A 23,533-nucleotide genomic window follows, 5' to 3' on the forward strand; every position below is an offset into this window, starting at 1 on the left:
GACTAGAAGGGCCGAGATGGCCTGTTTCCGTGCTGAAATTGTTATATGGTTATATGATTATATAGATGATTTTGTAGTGTAGTTAGACATTGACATTGTGAGCGTCACTGAGCAGTGGCTGAAAGAACAACATAGTTCGGAGCTTAACATCCAAGGCTACACATTATATCAAATGGACAGACAGGTAGGCAGAGAGTATGGGGTGGCTCTTTTGGTTTAAAAAAAAAGAAATCAAATCCTTAGTAAGAGGTGACATAGGATCAGAAGATGTATAATACGGTGGATAGAGCTAAGTAACTGCAAGGGTAAAAAGACCCTGATGGGAGTTATATACAGGCCTCCTAACAATAGCCAGGATATGGGCTACAAATTACAATGGGAAATAGAAAACGCATGTCAAAAGGGCAATGTTAAGATAGTCAGGAGGAATTCCAATAAGCAGATAGATTGGGAAAATCATGTTGGTGCTGGAATCTGAGAGAGAGTTTGTGGGATGCCTACAAGGTGACTTTTTAGAGCAACTTGTAGTTGAAACCACCTGGGGAAAGACGATTCTGGATTGGGTGTTGTGTAATGAACCAGATTTGATTAGGGAGCTTAAGATAAAGGCACCTTTAGGAGACAGTGATCATAATATGATAGAATTCACCCTGCAATTTGAGAGGGAGAAGCTAAAGTCAGATGTATTGGTATTACAGTGGAGCAAAGGGAATTACAGAGGCACGGGAGAGGAGCTGGCCAAAGTTGATTGAAAGGGGACACAAGCAGGGATGATGGCAGAACAGCAGTGGCTGTAGTTTCTGGGAGAAATTCAAAGGTGCAGGACATTGGTTATCTGTTCTGTTCTAATAAGTGTGGTGTGGCCACTGAATTGAGGAGTAGCATTGCTGTGTGAGGAGTCAATACTGTGCAGGGATGGTTCAATATTATAGGCGCTGCCTTTTCACCCAGCACTGCCTTTGCCACCAAGCTTGTAGGCAGCCAGCAGACTATGCACTGCAGGTGGTAATTGTGCAAAAATATGCCACTGCTCTTTTCAAGCCACTGTGTTCCTGAGCCAGCACGGTGCTCGCAAATCCCTCCTTCTCTTTTGTATATAACTGGAAGGATTTAGAGTAGTCAGGTATGCCCAAGGCTGGTTCCTTCTTCAGAGTCTCATGCCTGTTTCATACCTGGGCTCCAGTGGATCTGCGGAACATAGCCCAAATAGGTGACAGTAGTTTGGCAGAACAGTTACAGGTAATGGGGCTGGATGTCCGTGGACTGCCAAGTAGTTTAACAGCACTACAGGGTCCTTCTGGCAATCTGCCAGTGTCTTGTAAAATTACACTAGTCAATTGTAAAATGACACTAATGCGAGGCAACAGTAATGTATTCAAATTGCCTCTTACAGCAACTGCATATACTGTTAGCCTCTCAGTGTAACGCTGAGGCAACCTCATCCAGGAATATTGTTGTCCATCATACATAAAGGCAAACAGGTATTGACTGTCTTTGTGCAGAGCGACTGAGAAGAAGGCAGAGCAGAAGTTAATCACCATGTACCACCGAGATGCAGATGGTATAGAAGCCAAAATGACATTTGTGTCCGGTACAGCTAGGAAAACAGTCTGTACTGTCTGGTTGGGCAGTCCGTGAGTCTTATACATCTGCCCTGCCCTGTTTTGGGATTGGCAATATTGTGCAATGCCCACAAGGACGGGTTCACTTCTTTGAGTCGAAGTGGAGGGTCTTACTGAGGAGAAGCGGACGGGCTTTTCTGTCTAAAAATGACAAGGGATCCTAATAGGGAGAGTCTTAAAAGGATTTGTCACTATCACTCCAGGATCGGGACCAAAGTAGGTCACGCCAATCAGAAGGGTGCCCTGAATTAGCTCTTTTAACCGTTTTACCCTTGGACTCAGATCTTTGGGTTTGTTTGGGGGGTGAGGTACAGGAATACATGAGGTACAGAGTGCTCTCATTCCAGGAAATAATTTATCTGAGAAAGTTATGGCTCTATTTTGGCGGCTATCCCTTCAGGACTAAAAAATATTTGGCTCTTAAAGCACAGATTATAATGCCGTCTGTCATGAGCCACGACTTTTCTGACTTCCATCAGCAATTTGAGTGACTGTGCTACTTTGGGCCACAAATAATTTAAGAGGTTTGCACTATAAAAGGGCCATTCTGTTCCAATTGTACTCCCGCACTATTTTCCCGTGCATCTTTAAACCGGGCGATGAACTATATTACGGGCTCAACCATTTTCTGTTGGCATCTTGTGACCTTCCCAAGATCACCCTGCTAGGATTGTCCCTTTGGCTAACCATGTTCTAACCATGTCTGTCAGCATACTGTTGCCTTCACCTCCATCTGCATTCAGGACCCAATCACCATATGTTCCCGTGGGTACAGTGTGTTATTGTTTGAGGGTTGTCCTGGCGCTGCCTGAGGCGACCAGCAGGAGACACAGCACACTTCCGGGTAAAGGGTTAAAAAATTCACAAGTGTGTATTAACTAGCCGTGGAATGCAATAGGTTTCCTAATAGAGTTAGGGGCATCTCTGATCACATTCCTAATATCTGCAGGGGTCCGGGGTTTGAGGATCAATATTTCTCCTACCATTATTTGGGGTACCTGCCTATGAGTGGTATTATCACTTTCCCTAAGGCTATCGCTAGGTCCTGCTACCTGCTCCAAAGACTGTACTCTCCCGGTCTGAGACCATGTTTGCATCCCTACACCCGCGCAATGTCCACAGATGATGACTATTCCCATTCCATGGAACCAGAAGGATCCCCTGCGCTCGACGCACAGGATGGGGAAGCCTGTTCATATGAGGGAAGCTGGTTCCCGGAATAGGACTGAGACAATCATATTTGTCGTCGCAGCTGCTGGGCTCTATGTGATGCAGTGGCTGTGTCAAACGTTGCTATTTCCACAATGGGATCTTCTGGCAGCCCATCATCTAGAATTTCAGGGGAGAGGGGGGAGAAAGAATGGGATGGTGAGGAGGATCTATTTCCATTCTTGTATTTTGCCTCCTCCATCTTAGGTTTAGGTTTTGGTTTGGTGCATTTTGGCCCCTTCTTCCCATTTACTGAAACACCACATCCCAGTTCAGTTCTCCATCCCCTCCTTTGGCCTCACCTTTACAGTAACAAATTTTGTTTGATGAAAAGAGCCTTCATATGGCCAGTCTCTCTGGCTCAACCATATAAATTAATAGGAAAAGTAATCACACACCTCCCATCTCCTGTTTCCGGCCATACCTTGTCCACAGGGGAGCCCAGAGGCACTGGGACTCACCCAGAAGTTGCTTAGACTTCTTGCACTGCTTTACCCTTTTCTCAGTATGTGTATTAATCGGAGCCTCTGTTGATCGATTGAATGGCGGATGAACTTAATGGGTACTTTGCACCTGTCTTCACTATGGAAGACACTAGCAGTGTGCCAGAGATCCGTGAGTGTCAGGGAGCAGCAGTGAGTGCCATTGGTATTACAAAGAAAAGAAATGCTAGGCAAACTGAAAGGTCTTAAGGTGGATAAGTCACCTGCGCCAGATAGACTACATCCCAGAGTCCTGAGAGAGGTTGCTGAAGAGATAATGGATGCATTGGCCATGATCTTTCAAGAATCACTTGATTATGCATGGTCCCGGAGGAATTGAAGAATGCAAATGTCGCTCCACTCTAAGAAGGGAGGAAGGCAAAGGAAAGGAAATTATAGGCCGGTTAGCCTAACCTCAGTGGTTGGGGAAGTGTTGGAGTCTATTATTAAGGATGAGGTTTCAAGGTACATGGAAACTAATGATAAAATAAGTCAAAGTCAGCATGGTTTCTGAAAAGGGTAATCTTGTCTGACAAATTTGTTTGAGTTCGAGGAAGTAACAAGCAGGGTGGACAAAGGACAAGCAGTGGATGTCAGTTACTTGGATTTTCAGAAGGTGTTAGATAAGGTGCCACACATGAGGCTGCTTAACAAAATAAAATCCGTTGGCATTACAGGAAAGAAATTGGCATGGAAAGCGGAATGGCTGACAGGCTGGAGGCAGCTAGTGGGAATGAAAAGGGCCTTTTCTGGTTGGCTGCCATTGAGTGGTTGTGTTCCTCAGGGGTCAGTATTGGGACTGCTACTTTTCACATTGTTTGTCAGTGATCTGGATAATGGAATTGATGGCTTTGTGGCAAAGTTTGCGGACGATACAAAGATAGGTGGAGGGGTAGGTAGTGCTGAGGAAGCAATGCAATTGCAGCAGAACTTATGCAAATTGTAAGAATGGGCAGAAAAGTTGCAGATGGAATACAGCATTGGGAAATGTATAATAATGCATTTTGGTAAAAGAAACAATAGTGCAGACTGTTATTTAAATGGGGAGAAGAATCAAACATCAAAGGTGCAGAGGGACTTAGGAATCCTTGTGCAAGACCCCCTGAAGGTTAATTTACAGGTTGCGTCTGTGGTTAAGAAAGGCAACACAACTTTGGCATTTATTTCAAGTAGAATAGAATATAAAAGCAAGGAGATAATGCTGAGCCTTTAAAAGACACTAGTCAGGTCACACTTGGAGTATTGTCAACAGTTTTGGGCCCCATATCTCAGAAAGTATGTGTTGTCATTGGAGAGGGTTCAGAGGAGGCTCATGAGGATGATTCTGGGAAAGAAGGGGTTAACGTATTAGGAGCGTTTGACAGCTCCGGGCCTGTACTCACTGGAATTTAGAAGAATGTGTGAGTGATCTCATTGAAACCTACTGAAAGTTGAAAGCACTGAATAGGGTAGATGTGGAGAGGATGTTTCCTATGGTGGTGTATCCAGAACTAGAGCGCACAGCCTCAGTATTGAGGGGTGACCCTTTAGAACAGAGGTAAGGAGGAATTTTTTTTTAGCCAGAGAGTAGTAAATCTGTGGAATGCTCTACTACAGACTGCAGTGGAGGCCAAGTTTGCATGTACGTTTAAGACAGAAATTGATTCCTGATTGGTCATCAAAGGTTGTGGCGAGAAGGCAGGTGTATGGGGTTGAGTGGGATCCGGGATTAGCCGTGATGGAATGGCTGAGCAGACTCAATGGGCGAACTGGCCTAATTCTGCTCCTATGTCTTAAGGTCTCGGACCCAGTCTTCCATCTACAGTCTTGCCCCTTTCCAGGAGCTCAGAGATGGTCACTGGCCGGGTGGGACCCAGCCCCTTGTCTGCACTGGTTTTGTCCTACTGGTGTTGTTTCACACCCCTCCCCCCACTCCTCTCTGGAGACTCACAGCAGCTCATGGTGAAACATTACACATGAAACCTTCCCAAGCGTAACTCACAAATCTCCTTGTCTCTGGATCTTGTTCACTGATCCCACTTCTCAAGCTCACGGTAACTCACAGTGTAACAGGTTGCTGGATCTCGTATAGAAGGGGTCCCTGTTCAGGCACCAAATTGTTAGGAAAATTCAATTAAAGTTGATCACAAGTAAATTAGACGTGGACTTCAAAGTAAAGAGAGCTTTAGTCATGATATTGTGGGGAGTGGAACTGCTAACAATGGGTTTCGAACTCCAAATAATAGAGAGCACAGCTCCTTTTATGCAGGTACAAATCGATCAAAGAGCAAAGGCTGTTGGATTCCCTTGTGAATTACAGAAGATAAACTCGATTCACATGCAGTTCTCTAAAGATAAGCCACACCCACAGCAACAGCCAAAAATTTAAAATTCAGTCCTATGCACAACTTTCTATTAGTAGACAGTTTATCTCATATCCTTAAGGCTAATTCTTACAAGATAAGCAACTGCAAGTGTTTATTCTAAGACTTGTCTCTGCTAAAAATCAAGGTCATGTCTCTCACAAACTAAATTACGAACTGGTTTCCATATTCAAAACCCGATATTAACCCTTTGTCCATCAAAATCTTTAACTCACATGCTTTCCTCCGCAGGATGAGTTCTCTGGGTGCTTTGAGGCATGTGGTAAAATAGGCTTCCTTAAGGGAAAATCTTGCCTGACAAATCTATTGGAATTCTTTGAAGAAATAATGAATAGGATAGACAAAGGAGAATTGGTTGATGTTGTGTACTTGGATTTTCAGAAGGCCTTTGACAAGGTGCCACACATGAGGCTGCTTAACAAGTTAAGAGCCCATGGTATTACAGGAAAGATGCTAGCATGGATGAAGCAATGGATAATTGGTGGGAGGCAAAGAGTGGGAATAAAAGGAGCCTTTTCTGGTTGGCTGCCAGTGACTAGTGGTGTAACGCAGGGGTCAGTGTTGGGACCACTTCTTTTTATGTTATATGTCAATGCTTTGAATGTTGGAATTGATGGCTTTGTGGCCAACTTTGCAGATGATAGTGATGCAGCTATAAAGAAGACAAGACATTGGTTCTCTTTCTTTCGGAGTTTGAGGAGATTTGGTTCATCAACTAAAATGCTCAAAAAAGAGGGCTAGAGTTGGAATAGGTTTAATTTTGTCACATTTACAAGGTACAGTGAAAAACTTCTCTTGCAGGATTCGAGAGTCAAGAGTTATGTTAATTTATCATGTGTACATAGAAACATACACTCAGCAATCACTTCATTAAGTACTCCTGCTCATTAATACAAATGTCTAATCAGCTAATCATGTGGCAGCACCTCAGTGCAAAATCACACACAGACATGGTCAAGAGGTTCAGTTGTTGCTCAGACTAAAGTTCAAAGTACATTTATTATCAAAGAATGTATACATTATCCAACCTTGAGGTTGGTCTCCCAACAGCAGACATCCCACCCTGCAAAAACTCATTTCAGGGAGGTAGCACCCCTGCCCCCTACAACCCTATATTCCCCCCCCCCTCCCCCGGTTGACCTCCAAGGGTGTAGGTAATACTTTGCTTAGTGATTTTGTCTGATCTGTAAACCAAGTTGGGTATATGCAGAAAATGTGACATTGAAATATGTACTTATATTATCATGTTTATTCTATTACAACTTTACAGGGAGTTTAGCCTCATCACGTAGGACATCAATAGAGTAACTCCTTAGCAGCTAGCCAGCTAGTTTAAATAATGTTAGCTATGCTAATGAATGAGTGACACCTGTTAAACTCATCACAATATGTCTTTTACATTTTAACCCACTATGGGCAATAGAAAAGTCACTGTTGCAAACAGTGCAGCGAGCAACACTCCCATTATTTTTGAGGTCGACTGTAAAGCCCGCCCACAGAGAAAACTGATAGGTCTACTTAGCAGGGGTCCCCAACCTTTTCTGCACCGCAGACCGGTTAAATATTGACAATATTCTTGCGGACCGGCTGACCGGGGGTGGGGGTGTTAATCACAACTGGAATATTGGTGTTAAGTCACTTATACACTCAATTTCGTTTCTAAAAGAGTTTACCTAATGAATCTAATATTAAACACTCAGCACGTATTTTCCTCACATGAATATAGTGATAATTCAATTATAAGTCAATAGCATCATAACATTTTAAGTAACGTTTGGATGTTAAACACACAGCGCATATTTTCCTCGTATGAACATATAAAATCTTTGCAAAACACCAATATCGCTGAATCAGTGGGAGTCCTGGGTTTGTTTCCCTGCAACAAGACGGTCCTATCGAGGGGTGATGGGAGACAGCGATACTCGAAGGGGGTTCCTTATGTCCAGTCTATTCCGCAGTTTAGTTTTCGTTGCATTCATTGCAGAATACACTGCTTCGCAGAGATATGTTGGAAATGGAAGCAATGTTTTCAGTGCTTTCGTGGCTATCTCAGGATATTCAGCCTTGACTTTGATCCAGAATGCCAGCAGAGATGTTATGTCAAACATACTTTTCAGCCCACCGTCATTTGTAAGCTTGAGGAGTTGATCTTCTTTCAGCATTGACAAGGATGACCTCGCGTGCATTCAAGTTCAACGGTGGGCATGACAGGGAATGAGGAAAGGTGCAGCTGACTCACATCGTTTCATATAGCCATATCATATCATTTCCTCGCGGCCCGGTGGTTGGGGACCACGCTTAGCACGAAGAGAGAGCAATCAAGATGCTCGCTCTCCCTCTCCCTCTCTTTCTCAAAAAAATCAAATTCCGGGATATTGTATATAATTTGCGGGCGTCAGGAAGCCACTATCGATATGCGGGAGACTCCTGGAACTTCCGGGAGAGGTGAGATGTCTGTAACAGGCAGCCAAAGAAGAAAGAAACCCAAAAGAACCATTTAAAAAAAAAACTGTCAAACACCCAATGTGCAGATGGAAAAAAAATCACGCAAGCAATAACCACAAGCAAATGGTGTTCTGAAATGAAGTCTACAAAGAGAGTCCCATAGTACAGCACAGAGTCAGTGGTGTCCAGAAGGTCATCTCTGAACAAACAAGATGTTGAACTTTGAAGCGCATGATTGACAGCAGAAGAAAACCACACCATGTTCCACTCCTGTACCTAATAATGTGGCCACTGAGTGTATAGTGAAATGCTCCTGAGTCAACGACCAACACACCCGAGGACGTGCTGGAGGCAGTCCGCAAGTGGCGGCGCACATTTCGGCGTCAGCATTGCATGCGCACCGTGCTCGGCAGAACAAAACAGAACACAATAAGCAATGAAACAACAACAACAAAACAAGCTCACTCACAGCACGCTGGAGGAACTCAGCAGGTCGGGCAGCATCAGTGGAAATGATGAGTCGACGTTTCGGGCCGGAACCCTTTGTCAGGACTGAATAAAGAATGAGGGGGAAGGATTTGAAGAATGCTAGTACGTTCAGTTGAAAAACCAGTAATTTGAAAGACAAAGGGGTGGGGGAGGGGAAGCAGGGATGTCATAGGCAGGAAAACAATGGGTAGTAGAAGAAGAAGGAGGAGGCGGAACCTTGAGGGAGGTGATAGGTAGCTGGGGGAGGGGGCAGAGTGACATAGGGATAGAGAAAGGGAGGGGGAGGGAATTACCGGAAGTTGGAGAATTCTATGTTCATACCAAGGGGCTGGAGACTACCTAGACGGTATATGAGGTGTTGCTCCTCCAACCTGAGTTTAGCCTCATCATGGCAGTAGAGGAGGCCATGTATGGACATATCTGAATGGGAGTGGGAAGCAGAGTTGAAGTGGGTGGTTACCAGGAGATCCTGTCTGTTGTGGCGGACGGAGCGGAGGTGATCGACGAAGCGGTCCCCCAATCTGCGTCGGGTTTCACCAATGTAGAGGAGGCCGCACCGGGAGCACCGGATGCAATAGATGACCCCAACAGACTCACAAGTGAAGTGTTGCCTCACCTGGAAGGACTGTTTGGGGCCCTGAATGGTGGCAAGAGGGGAGGTGTAGGGATAGGTGTAGCACTTACGCTTACAGGGATAAGTGCCGAGTGGGAGATCCATGGGGATGGTCGTGCAGATAAGGGAGTCGCGGAGGGACCGCTCCCTGCGGAAAACGGAGAGGGGTGGAGAGGGAAAGATGTGCTTAGTGGTGGGGTCCCGTTGAAGGTGGCGGAAGTTGCGGAGGATAATGTGCTGGATTCGGGGGCTGGTGGGGTGGTAGGTGAGGACAAGGGGACTCTGTCCCTGTTGTGGTGGCGGGAGGATGGGGTGAGGGACGAAGTGCGGGAAATGGAGGAGATGCAGGTGAGGGCATCATTGATGACGGTAGAAGGGAAACCATGATCCTTAAAGAAAGAGGACATTTGAGATGTCCTGGAACGGAAAGCCTCATCCTGGGAGCGGATGCGGTGGAGACGGAGAAACTGGGAATAGGGAATGGCATTTTTGCATCTGGCAGGGTGGGAAGAGGTTTTTCCGCCTCCTTCTTCTTCTACTACCCATTGTTTTCCTGCCTATGACGTCCCTGCTTCCCCTCCACCACCCCTTTGTCTTTCGAATTACTGGTTTTTCAACTGAACGTACTAGCATTCTTCAAATCCTTCCCCCTCCTTCTTTCTTCAGTCCTGACGGAGGGTTCCGGCCCAAAACATCGACTCATCGTTTCCACTGATGCTGCCCGACCTGCTGAGTTCCTCCAGTGTGCTGTGAGTGTTGCTTTGATCCCAGCATCTGCAGATTATTTTGTGTTTAGCAGAACAAGCTCTCTGTTCCTCCCTCCCTATCACGCACAGACACTGTCCTTTAACTGCAGGACTGGCCTCCAGTAGACTCGGACTTGGAGCTGTATGCATACTGTTCATATAGATCAAATCTTTACACAGTGCATTGAGGACGTACAAGGTAAAACAATAAAAGAATGCTAAATAAAGTGCAACAGTTACAGAGAAAGTGCAGTGCAGGTAGACAATCACGTGCAAGATTATAACGAGGAAGCTTAGGAGATCAAGAATCCATTGTATCTTACCAGGGAGCCTCTCAATAGTCTTGTAACAGCAGGAGAGAAGCTGTTCTTCAGACTGATTGGTATCTTTGGCAGAGGATGGAAGAGAGAATGTCTGGGACAGCTGGGGTCTTTGATTACCTCTGCTGCTTTACTGAGGCAGTGGAAGGTACAGACAGAGTCCATAGAGGGGAGACTGGTTCCCATGATGTGCTGAGCTGTGTCCACAATTCGCTACAGAATGTGGAGGGAGGAGTTTTCATGCAGTTGGAAATGCAATTGTCAGCCTGCAAATTCCTGTTAAGTTTTGTAACATTAAAAATTTAAATGAATTGCAAGAAAAAGATGGAGCCGAGAATATGAGTCTAACTATGTGTTTTGCTTTCAGCAAGGTTTGCACGTATCATGTGGTGACATAATGATGGATGCTATTCAAGGATGTTTTACATATAACCCATAGTAAATGAACAAGATTACCTAATCAACAACATACTTACAAGACCACTCAAATGTTACTGAAATGTTAAATACGCAACAAGCAAAATCAATGTTGCAAAGCTCAGTTATTGTGTTCTTAACATTTACATATTTTTTAAAGATTAGCTTTATTTGTCACATGTATAACAAAACATACAAAGAAATATATTGTTTGTGTCAAATCAAATCAGCAAGCCTTGTGCTGGGCAGCCCACGAGTGTTCTCACGCATCTCAGTTAGTTAGTTAAAGTCTGTCCCGAGCCTTATAGGTTCATCAGGCCAGTGCTTATGCCGGTTTTCATGGCGTGAAGCAACTGAGAGTACGAGACTCCCCCCCCCCCCCCCCCCGGATAGGACATTAGCATTATCGCGAAGTTAACCCCCAGCATTTTGCCAGTACCCATTTTCATCTGGGTGGACTGGAGCATTGTGTGGTTAAGTGCCTTGCTCAAGGACATAACACGCTGGCTCGGCTGGGGCTCGAACTCACGACCTTCAGATTGCTAGTCCAGCGCCTTAACCACTTGGCCACGCACCACGTAGTTGTCACGCATCTGATGCCAATATAATATGTCTGCAACTCACTAACCCTAACCATACATCTTTGGAAAGTAGGGGGAAACTGGAGCACCCAGAGGAAACCCACGCAATCTTGGGGAGAATGTACAATCTCTTTACAGGCAGACGTGGGAATTGAACCCTGATTGGTGGTCTTTATCGCTGTAAAATAATGCGTTAACCACTTCACAGCCATGCTGTCCTTTAATTTACCTTGATTCTTCCATGTATAGAGGGAAGGCACTGAATAGCGCTATCTAGAAGCAGCCCCCCACAAAAGAAAATAATCTTCAAAGCACTGCACAATTGGGAAGAACCATGTCAACTGTGCTCCTGGGCCCTCGGAGGCTCCATCTTCCTCTCACCCCAACCCTCCCCTCTCCATTGACACACCCAGCCTCCCCCCTCCCCCCTCTGATCCCACTTCTCATCCGTGCCGGGTCTTTACCATCCCCTCTGACCTTCAATTGTCGTTGGCAGAACGCTCTGTTCTCAGTAAGGGCCTCATGTTTGTCCCCCTTCGCCCACACCTCAACGAGTTCCGTGTTCGCCATGATGCGGAACTTTTCTTCCGCCGTCTCCGTCTCCGAGCCTACTTCTTCGGCAAGGACTCTTCCACCCCCACCGATGACCCCTTCTCCCGCCTTCAACCCTCCACTTCTTCATGGACACCCCGCTCTGGTCTTCTGCCTGCTCTGGATCTCTTTATCGTTAATTGCCGACAGGACATCAACCGTCTCGACTTCACCGCACCATGTTCCAATTCCAACCTCATTCCTTCGGAATGCTCTGCTCTCCACTCCCTCCGCACTAATCCTAACCTTATTATTAAATCCGCCGATAAGGGGGGTGCTGTTGTAGTCTGGCATACTGACCTCTACCTTGCCGAGGCACAGCGACAACTCGCGGATACCTCCTCTTATTTACCCCTCGATCGTGACCCCACTAAGGAGCACCAGGCCATTGTCTCCCACACCATCACCGACTTTATCTGCTCAGGTGATCTCCCTCCACTGCTACCAACCTTATAGTTCCCACACCCCGCACTTCCCGTTTCTACCTCCTACCCAAGATCCACAAACCTGCCTGTCCTGGCCGACCTATTGTCTCAGCTTGCTCCTGCCCCACCGAACTCGTTTCTGCATACCTCGACACTGTTTTATCACCCCTTGTTCAATCCCTTCCGACCTATGTTCGTGACACTTCTCACGCTCTTAAACTTTTCGATGATTTTAAGTTCCCTGGCCCCCACTGCTTTATTTTCACCATGGATGTCCAGTCCTTATATACTTCCATCCCCCATCAGGAAGGTCTCAAAGCTCTACGCTTCTTTTTGGATTCCAGACCTAATCAGTTCCCCTCTACCACCACTCTGCTCCCTCTAGTGGAATTAGTCCTTACTCTTAATAATTTCTCCTTTGGCTCCTCCCACTTCCTCCAAACTAAAGTTGTAGCTATGGGCACCCTTATGGGTCCTAGCTATGCCTGCCCTTTTGTTGGGTTTGTGGAACAATCTATGTTCCGTGCCTATTCTGGTATCTGTCCCCCACTTTTCCTTCGCCACATCGATGACTGCATTGGCGCTGCTTCCTGCACGCCTGCAGAACTCATTGACTTTATTAACTTTGCCTGCAACTTTCACCCTGCCTTCAAGTTTACCTGGTCCATTTCCGACACCTCCCTCCCCTTTCTAGATCTTTCTGTCTCTGTCTCTGGAGACAGCTTATCCACTGATGTCTACTATAAGTCTACTGACTCTCACAGCTATCTGGACTATTCCTCTTCTCACCCTGTCTCTTGCAAAAACGCCATCCCCTTCTCGCAATTCCTCCGTCTCCGCCGCATCTGCTCTCAGGATGAGGCTTTTCATTCTAGGACGAGGGAGATGTCTTCCTTTTTTAAAGAAAGGGGCTTCCCTTCCTCCACTATCAACTCTGCTCTTAAACGCATCTCCCCCATTTCACGTACATCTGCTCTCACTCCATCCTCCCACCACCCCACTAGGAATAGGGTTCCCCTGGTCCTCACCTACCACCCCACCAGCCTCCGGGTCCAACATATTATTCTCCGTAACTTCCGCCATCTCCAACGGGATCCCACCACTAAGCACATCTTTCCCTCCCCCCCCCCTGCATTCCGCAGGGATTGCTCCCTACGCAACTCCCTTGTCCATTCGTCCCCCCCATCCCTCCCCACTGATCTCCCTCCTGGCACTTATCCGTGTAAGCGGAACAAGTGCTACACATGCCCTTACACTTCCTCCCTTACCACCATTCAGGGCCCCAAACAATCCTTCCAGGTGAGGCAACACTTCACCTGTGTGTCGACTGGGGTGATATACTGCGTCCGGTGCTCCCGATTGGCCTTTTATATATTGGCGAGACCCGACGCAGACTGGGAGACCGCTTTGCTGAACATCTACGCTCTGTCCGCTAGAGAAAGCAGGATCTCCCAGTGGCCACACATTTTAATTCCACATCCCATTCCCATTCTGACATGTCTATCCGTGGCCTCCTCTACTGTAAAATGAAGCCACACTCAGGCTGGAGGAACAACACCTTATATTCCGTCTGGGTAGCCTCCAACCTGATGGCATGAACATTGACTTCTCTAACTTCCGCTAAGGTCCCACCTCCCCATCGTACCCCATCTGTTACTTATTTTTATGCACACATTCTTTCTCTCACTCTCCTTTTTCTCCCACTGTCCCTCTGAATCTACCTCTTGCCCATCCTCTGGGTCCGCCCCCCCCACTTTCTTCCCGGACCTCCTGTCCCATGATCCTCTCGTATCCCCTTTTGCCTATCACCTGTCCAGCTCTTGGCTCTATCCCTCCCCCTCCTGTCTTCCCCTATCATTTTGGATCTCCTCCTCCCCCTCCAACTTTCAAATCCCTTACTCACTCTTCCTTCAGTTAGTCCTGACGAAGGGTCTCGGCCTGAAACGTCGACTGCGCCTCTTCCTACAGATGCTGCCTGGCCTGTTGCGTTCACCAGCAACTTTGATGTGTGTTGCTTGAATTTCCAGCATCTGCAGAATTCCTGTTGTTTGATGTCAACTGTGATGTTGTGTTCCTCCATCCCAATAACAACTGGTTTCTCTCCAATAGAACTCCCAATATTGATCGCCTGGCTGAGGAAGGGGTAATGCTGACCCATCATATAGCGGCTGCTCCATTGTGCACACCCAGTAGGGCTGCCTTTATGACAGGCCGGTACCCTATTCGCTCAGGTAAGGTTGTGTGTACAGGAATATTTCTGCTTATCACTCTGTCGCAGTTACTTGAGAAAACAAACCGAAACTGCTGAGAGACTGAGACAGTATGACGCACTTCCAAGTAACTGAGTTCCAAGTCCAAGAAAGTAGTACTTTCGATCATTTATTAAGAAACCAGTAAAGACTAACGGTCTTACATAGTGATTTAAAAATGAACAAGACTAGCTTAGCAACAGTGAAATGAGCGGAATAAGCAAAGTTAAATTAACCAAATGAGCAATATATTAGTTAAGTTATATAAAAAAAACCCACCCTAATCCCAACCCCTGACCCTAATGCTGGCCCACATCCCCCACACCTGAGCACTCATTCCCTACAGTCCAACATCAACCCCTCCCACACAGAACATAAGTAATAACCTTAACATATTCATAACCCTAAACTTAAAATGGATGTAAGGAGCAGGAAGTTCTCAATAAAGGCAGGCGTTGGGCCAGGTTAATGAAGGTGTGGGCCAAATCAAAGTCACTGGGTCGTGTGACACTGAATCCCCAGTAATGAGATCAAGAACCATAGAGGGATCATTTTTCCACTGCCCGCATAATTACACCTGCCTCACTTACTTCTAGCACCCCCCAACACACGTGACAAATTACCATAATAAATGTGCAACATAAAATACGATACAGACAGACAGAAAATAGATACATGGCTCCTATGTGTATTTTTTACACGTGAATTATATTAATGAATTGAAGAGCTTCCCTCGAACGCAGATGAGCCAAGCCGATTGATTTTAAAACTGATGGTGACCACTTCAATGCAAGCGATTGTTTCCTTTAACCAAGATTATACATGGAAGTTCATCAAATTTTATAGCACAGAATTAGACCATTTGGCACAACTGCTCATACAGCATAGAGCAAAGAACAGTGTAATGTCTGTATTGAATATGATGCAGGATTAAATGAAGCCCCTTTTGCCTGTAAGCTGGCCGGTGGTATAGTGACATCTGAGGCGAGTGGTCCCGGGTTCGAATCCAGCTGCTTTTTGCACGCTTCCCATCCGTGCTGGGTTGAGCTTTGAGCTGGCAAATCAGCTTCATATAAACAGACACATGCTAAAGAAACTGCAAGGTCATCACCTGATGCGCAACAAGGCATGGAGAAGCTCAATAATCATCTGCCTGTACATGATCCGTATCTTTCTGTGTGTTACAGCCTCTTGAACACCACTGTCATATCCAGAGAGTTTTACAGCACTGGATTCAAAATTTTGCAGCACAGAATTAGGCAATATGGCCCAAGTGTTAATAAGGCACACAAGAAAGAGCACAGAACGGTAATGTACAGGGAAAGACCAAACAACGTCTGTGCCAAACATGATACTGAATCAAACATAATCTCCTGTCCACGTATGATCCATATCCCTTTACCCCTGTATATTCTTCTGTCCACCAAACAGCCTCTCAAGTTATTATGTGTAATTTATTTGTGGCAATATTACTTTGCATTGTGAACCTTAGTCCAGTGGAAAAATGTTTCATTTGGCAGTATACATGTATCCGGTCGAATGACAATATATTGAACTTAAACTTAAAACTCCACTCTCATATCCTGGCAGCCTATTCCAAGCGCCTTCCACTCTCTGTATTTAAAACACAAGAAAATCTACAGATGCTGGAATTCTAGAGTAACACACAAAACGCTGGAGGAATTCTACAGATCAGGCAGCTTCTATGGAAATGAATACTGTGTGTGTGTGTGTATTCGTCTCAAAGTGAAAACAGATTTCTTCAAATTGGTCTAATTTTATTAAAATTATTAAGCACAAAATAATTGCATAATTACTCACCTCCTTCAAGTCAGTATTTAGTAGATGCACCTTTGGCAGCAATTACAGTTTTGAGTCTATGTGGTTATGTCTCTATCAATTTTGCACATCTGAACACTGCAATTTTTCCCCATTCTTCTTTACAAGACTGCTCAAACTCTCTCAGAATGCTTGGAGTCATGAGTGAACAGCCCTTTTCAAGTCCAGCCACAAATTCTCAATTGAATTGAGATCTGGACTCTGACTTGACTGCTCCAGGACATTAAATTTGTTGTTCTTAAGTCATTACAGTGTAGCTTTGGCTTTATGCTTCGGGTCATTGTCTTGCTGGATACATTCACTTTGCCCTCTACCTTCACAAGCCTTCCAGGGCCTGCTGCAGTGAAGCATCCCCACAGCATGATGCAGCCACCACCATGCTTCATGGTCAGAATGCTGTGTTTTTGATGATGTGTGGTGTTTAGCTTATGCCAAACGTAGCATTTAGTCTGGTGGTCCAAAAGCTCAATTTCGGTTTCATCAGACAATAGAACCTTCTTCCAGCTGACTTCAGGTTCTCCCATGTGCCTTCTGGGAAACTCTAGCCGAGATTTCATGTGAATTTTTTTTTCCAAACAGTGGCTTTCCCTTTACCGTTCTCCCATAAAGCTGCAAATGGTGAAGCACTTGGGCAACAGTTGTTGTACGCACAGTCTCGCCCATCTCAGCCACTGAAGCTTGTAACTCCTCCAGAGTTGTCATAGGTCTCTTGGTGGCCTCCCTCACTAGTCCCCTACTTGCACGTTCACTCACTTTTTGAGGATGACCTGCTGTAGGCAGATTTGTAGCTACTATGCGATATTCTTTCCATTTCTTGATGATTGACTGTACTCCATGGGTTATTCAGTGACTTGGAAACTTTCTTGTATCCATCTCCTGACTTGTGCTTTTCAATAACCTTTTCGAAGAGTTGCTTAGAGTATTCTTTTGTCTTCATGGTGTAGTATTTGCCAGGATCCTGACTCACCAGCAGTTGGACCTTCCAGATGCAGGTGTATTTTTACTACAATCAATAGAAACAGACAGTGATCACTAATTATGTAACTTCTAAAACCAATTGGCTGCAGCAGTGATGATTTGGTGTGCCATATTAAAGGGAGTGAATACTTATGCAATCAATTATTTTGTGTTTTATATTTGTAATTAATTAATTTGTAAGTCTGGGTTGTAGCAAAGGATGCATCCAGCCTGCTTGATGAGTTTATTTAGTCTTTTTGCATCACCAGCACCAATGCTGCTTCCCCAACATAAAGCCGTAACATTGTGGCCCAAAGGGCCTGTATTGTGCTGTAGCTTGTCTATGTTGCTAAGATTGCACTCGCTGTAGCAGACTGGTAAAAGATCTCCAACATCCTGCTACACATATTGAAGGATCTCAGCTTCCTTAGAAAATAGAGTCCACTCATCCCCTTCTTTTAAACAGCCTTGGTGTTGGTTTTCCAGTCAAATCTGTCGTCATGGTGAACACCCAAGTACTTGCACTCCTCCAGCATCGCAACTTCTTCTCCCAGAACGTATACAGGACTCATCACAGTCCCTTTCCTCCTAAAATCAATTACCATCTCCCTGGTTTTGGCCACATTCAGAAGAGGGTGATTCCTCCCGCACCCCTCCACAAACTTATCTACCGGTCCTCTGTACTCTGACTCCTGCCCACCTCTGATGAACCCAACCACCCGCAGACTCATCAGAGAACTTCTGCAAGTGAACAAAACGCGGATTTGTACCGGAAGTCTGAGGTGTACAGTGTGAACAGAAATGGAGACAGGAAAAGGAGCCAGGAGACAAGAAGTAGAGCCTCTATCACCATCCCGTGTACTCACCACTCTCTGTGGCTCAAGAAAAAATCTTACCACTGACATCCTCCCTGTACTTTCCTCCAATCACCTTAAAATGATGTCCCCTCACGTTAGCCAGTTTCACCCTGGGAAAGAGTCTCTGGCTGTCCACTCGATTGATGCCACATTGTTTTGTACACCTCTATCGAGTCATCTCATATCCTCCTCCTTTCCAAAGAGAAAGACCCTAGCTCACTTAACCTTCCATGATAAGACATAGAAACATAGAAAACCTACAGCACAATGTAGGCCCTTCGGCCCACAAAGTTGCGCCGAGCATGTCCCTACCTTAGAAATTACTAGGCTTATCCATAGCCCTCTATTTTACTAAGCTCCATGTACCTGTCCAAGAGTCTCTTAAAAGACCCTATCATATCCGCCTCCACCACCGTCACCGGCAGCCCATTCCACGTACTCGCCACTCTCTGCGTAAAAAAAAAAAACTTACCCCTGACATCTCTGTACCTACTCCCAAGCACCTTAAACCTGTGCCCTCTCGTGGCAGCCATTTCAGCCCTGGGAAAAAGCCTCTGACTATCCACACAATCAATGCCTCTCATCATCTTATACACCTCTATCAGGTCACCTCTCATCCTCCGTCGCTCTAAGGAGAAAAGGCCTAGTTTACTCAACCTTCCTTCATAAGGCATGCTCCCCAATCCAGGCAACATCCTTGTAAATCTCCTCTGCACCCTTTCTATGGTTTCCACATCCTTTCTGTAGTGAGGCGACCAGAACTGAGCACAGTTCTCCAAGTGGGGTCTGACCAGGGTCCTATATAGCTGCAACATTACCTCTCGGCTTCTAAATTCAATTCCACGATCAATGAAGGCCAATACACCGTATGCCTTCTTAACCACAGTCAACCTGCACAGCTGCTTTGAGTGTCCTATGGACTCGGGCTCCCTCTGATCCCCCACACGGCCAAGAGTCTTACCATTAATACTATATTCTGCCATCATATTTGACCTAACAAAACGAACCACTTCACACTTATCTGGGTTGAACTCATGCTCTCTAATTCAGGCAACGTTTGGGTAGATCTCCTCTCCACCCTCTTTCATCTGATTCCAGACAGATCATTACATACGTACTGTAAGAGCATCAAGATGATAGGAAAGGAAAAGCAATAGCAGGATGGAGAATATAGTGTTACATTTACAGAGAAAGTGGCGAGCAGGTTAGCAATGTAGTGTAAGTGCCACAGGGAGGTAGACTGAGAGATAAAGAGGTCAAGTTTCTGCTGTGTGAAGTCCTTGCATTAGCTGATATGCAACAGCTACCCTACTCTAACAGAAACGATTCAACTCTGTTCGGTGATGTGAAGTTCAGGACCTTCATGAATAACCCCAATAGGGAATGGGATGACAGCAACTCCACAGGAGGATGTCTGAAGAAAAAGGGAGGAGAGTGGCGGTTGAGGAATAAACATTGACTCACACCCACCAGGAAAATTCATCTGCAGATACAGGAACAATTTAACTGCTTCTTCATTTAGGGTTATCAAATCCTTTGTGTTCACAGCTTGTGACATTTACCAGGAGTATTGTAGATGAAGGGCCCAAAGTATTGTTGAGGATCCCTGTCACCCATCCCACAATCTCCTTGACCCACTACCGTCAGGAGGAAGGTGCAGGAGTTTCAGGAGTAAGACTGACAGACTGGGTGACAGCTTCTTCGCTCAGGCTGTGAGACAAATGAATACTTTGCCACCACCGAGGCCTCATCACCAGGACACCGAGCTGTTTACTGTTTACACATGCATTTTACATTATATTTTATTAACTTATTTGTGCTAATATTTTGTTTTTTCTGCTCTGTGTGATATATGTATTGTGGGTACACCGTGGTCTGGAGGAACGTTGTTTCATTTGGTTTGTATGTATGTTCAGTCAGATGACAATAGATTTGAACTTGAATTATATATTGTTGATCCTCAAAGCAAAGCAAGCAATATAACTTTGGCTGTCAGTGAAAAATCCTGCCTTCTTCATATTCTGTTCCATTGAAGTCAAGGGACCTAGAGCTCAGGAAGAGAGGATGACAAGGGACCAAAACCATTGCTGGCTTTTAATCTCAAACAATAAAACAACTCTACATTGGTGAGACCTGCTGTAAATTGAAGAACTGCTTCATCGAGCACCTCCTCACCATCTGCCACATATGGTACTTCCTGGTGGCCAAAAGTTTTAAATCTGATTCCCATTCCTATTCTGACATGTTGATCCATGGCCTTCTCTTGTACTAAGATGAGGTCACCTTCAGGGTGAAGGGACAACCCCCTTATATTCCATCTGAGTACCCTCCAACCTGATAGTATGAATATTGATTACTCCTTTCGATGAACAAAATTCCACCCCTCCTCTATTCCCCACTCTAACTTTTTTTATATCTCACCTGCCTGTTAGGTTAGATTAGATTAGATTAGATTATGAGGACACACAGTCCTCTTTTATTGTCATTTAGTAATGCATGCATTATGAATTGATACAATATTCCTCCGGTGTGATATCGCAGAAACACAGGACAGACCAAGACTGAAAAACGAACAAAAACCACATAATTATAACATAGTTACAACAGTGCAACGATACCATAACTTGATGAAGAACAGGCCATGGGCACAGTAAAAAAGTTCAAAGTCTCTCGAAAGTCCCACATCTCACGCAGATGGGAGAAGGAAGAAAACTCTCCCTGCCATGCCCGACCACAGTCTGACTCTGAGTCGTCCGAAAACTCCGAGCTCCGATCAGCCCTCCAACACTGAGCACCGAGCACCATCTCTGCCGAACGTTTCGACCTCAGCAGCAGGCAAAGCCGGGGATTTTGGTGCCTTCCCTTCGGCGATTCTCGATCGCACAGTAGCAGTGGCAGTGAACCGGGCATTTCAGAATTTTCTCCAGATGTTCCTCTGCTTCTCACATCTGTTTCCATCAAATCAGAATTGTGCACGACATCCTACTTTCAAATACAATTTCATTTCACCGGAGAGCTGCGCGCGCTGCGTCGCGTCGCCATCTTCTCCTCCCGCCTATTACTTACCCCTGGGTCCCCTTCTGCTTCCCTTTCTCCTGTTGTCCTCTCTCCTCTCCTATTCGTTTCTTTCTTCTCCAGCCCTTGACCTTTCTCACCCACCCAGTTTCACCTATAACCTTCTAGCTAGCCTCCTTCCCCTTCCCCCCACCTTTTTATTCTGGCATCTTCACCCTTCCTCCTCAGTCACTGCCCGAAACATCGACTGTTTACTCTTTTCCATAGGTGCTGCCTGATATGCTGAGTACCTCCTGCATTTTGTGTGTGTTGCCCTGGATTTCCAGCATCTATGGATTTTGTTGTCTTTCCAATAAATCAGCTAATTGTTTGCACTTTGATTCAAGGTATGGACAATGGTTACAGAGTCCGCGTCCTTATTTTCACTGGCAGCTCTGGTGGACTTCCGAGAAATGAGACAACGTTTGCAGCAATATTACAGAAACAAGGATATGCTACAGGCATTATAGGTACGCCCCAACAGAATATCAACATTGGTTTTCATTTACTTATTCACGGGATGCAGCTGCTGCAGTCAATCCCAGTATATTAATACCTTGTTATTCCTTGTTTTGCACTCTACACTCAGTGGCTACTTTATTAGGGTAATCTGTACACCTGCTGTTAATGCAAATATCTATTCAGCCAATCATGTGACAGCAAATCAATCCATAAAAGCATGAGGACTTGCTCAAGAGGTTCAATTGTTTCTCTGACCAAACATCAGAATGGCAGGGGGCGGGGAAGAAGTGTGATCTAAGTGACTTTGACCATGGAATGATTGTTGGTGCCAGATGGGGTGATTTGCGTATCAAAGAAACTGCTGATCTCTTGGGATTTTCACTCACAACAGTTTCCAGAGTTTACAGGGAATGGTGCGAGAAACAAGAAGCATCCGGTGAGTAGCAGTGCTGTGGGGGGATAAAATGAGGTTGGAGGAGAATAGCCAGATCAGTCCAAGCTGACAGGAAGGTGATATTTGCTGAAGTAACCATTACAACAGTGGTGTGCGGAAGAGTGTCTCTGAATGCACAAGACTTCAAACCTTGAAGTGGATGGGCTACAGCAGCAGAAGACCATGAACATGAACTGATTGGTCTCCTTATTAGGTACAGGAAGTATCTAATAAAGTGGACTCTGAGTATATATTTATTTTCCTAATTTATAAGTTTCTTATATCTTTGCATTGTTGTCATAAATTGACACATTTCATCTCATATGTTGGTTATAATGAATCTGATTCTTGTTCAGGGGTTGTTAAGAATGAGTGAGTGAGTTTGGGTTTCCAAGGGTGTAAGGTCACCAGGAGGAAGTGGGATGTGGTGTTGAGCAAGATCAGTTTCAATATGAGGATCTGTGTAGACTGGACTAGGTTGATCGGCAGGTACCCTCCCCTAGAAGGATGTTAACGTATCACAGTTTGTTATAGGTACAAGCTTTAAAATTCCAGAATTAATTTAGTGATGATGGATGTTCACAGGGTAAATGCGAGCAGGCTTTTATCCCCACTTAGGTTTGTTGTTAGAAGGTCATAGGTTAAGAGTGAAAGGTGACATGTTTAAGGGGAAATGAGGGAAACCTTTTCACTCTGCGAGTGTAGAGCGAGCTGCCAGTGGAGGTGGTGGATGTGGGTTTGATTTCAACAATTAAGAGATGTGCATGGGTATGGAGGGGTATGGTCTGTGTGTGGGTTGATGGAAGTCGGCAGAAGAACAGTTCATCATGGAATAGATGGGCCAAAGGTGCTACTTCTGTGCTGTAGTGCTCTGTGGCTCTACTGGAATTTAAACTCCCCTATCTGAAGCAGTGGTATTTGAGTCCAGGGCCCAGGCTTCTGAATGCTGTTAAGACATTCGAAGCTGGCCAATTAAAGGAATAAATAATGAAACCTTTGGAAAAAAATAAGGAAGCTCTTCTTGGCTATTACTATAATGCCCATACTGCAAACTTTATAGAAGTACAGCTGAATGAAAGGTAAAATTATCATCTCCGGGAGGGGGGCGGGTAGGAGAGGGAGGGAATAAAAGCAGAGAAACTGTTTTGGGACAGATTACATTGGTTCAGGGAAATATCATCAGGGTTGGCTTCAATTTTAAATGACATAGTTGAGCTCCCTGATGTAAAGCTGATAGCCAGGTATTAAGTGCAGCAACAGCCCCTCTCCTCAGTCAGCCACTGAGCCACCACTGGGCTCAGTGTCTAGACACAGGATGGCTGGTCAGATGTAGGTACATTGTATTCTGCTTTGCGCCTCAGGAGTGTGGGTTTCTGGGG

At 45.3% G+C, this 23,533-nt stretch overlaps 1 protein-coding gene across 5 annotated transcripts in view; it reads left to right on the plus strand.

The window, feature by feature from the left end:
- The window catches only part of LOC134349764 (arylsulfatase D-like), an 85,164-nt gene that overhangs the window by 22,739 nt on the left and 38,892 nt on the right, over positions 1–23,533 (plus strand). For all 5 annotated transcript variants that reach the window (XM_063054605.1, XM_063054603.1, XM_063054606.1 and 2 more), the window contains 2 exons: positions 14,413–14,534; positions 21,607–21,729. In XM_063054605.1, coding sequence (XP_062910675.1) covers positions 14,413–14,534; positions 21,607–21,729 — 245 coding nt within the window. The remainder of the gene's footprint in view (positions 1–14,412; positions 14,535–21,606; positions 21,730–23,533) is intronic.

This window comes from Mobula hypostoma, chromosome 7 (assembly GCF_963921235.1).
Source record: "Mobula hypostoma chromosome 7, sMobHyp1.1, whole genome shotgun sequence".
Lineage (NCBI taxonomy): Eukaryota > Metazoa > Chordata > Chondrichthyes > Myliobatiformes > Myliobatidae > Mobula > Mobula hypostoma.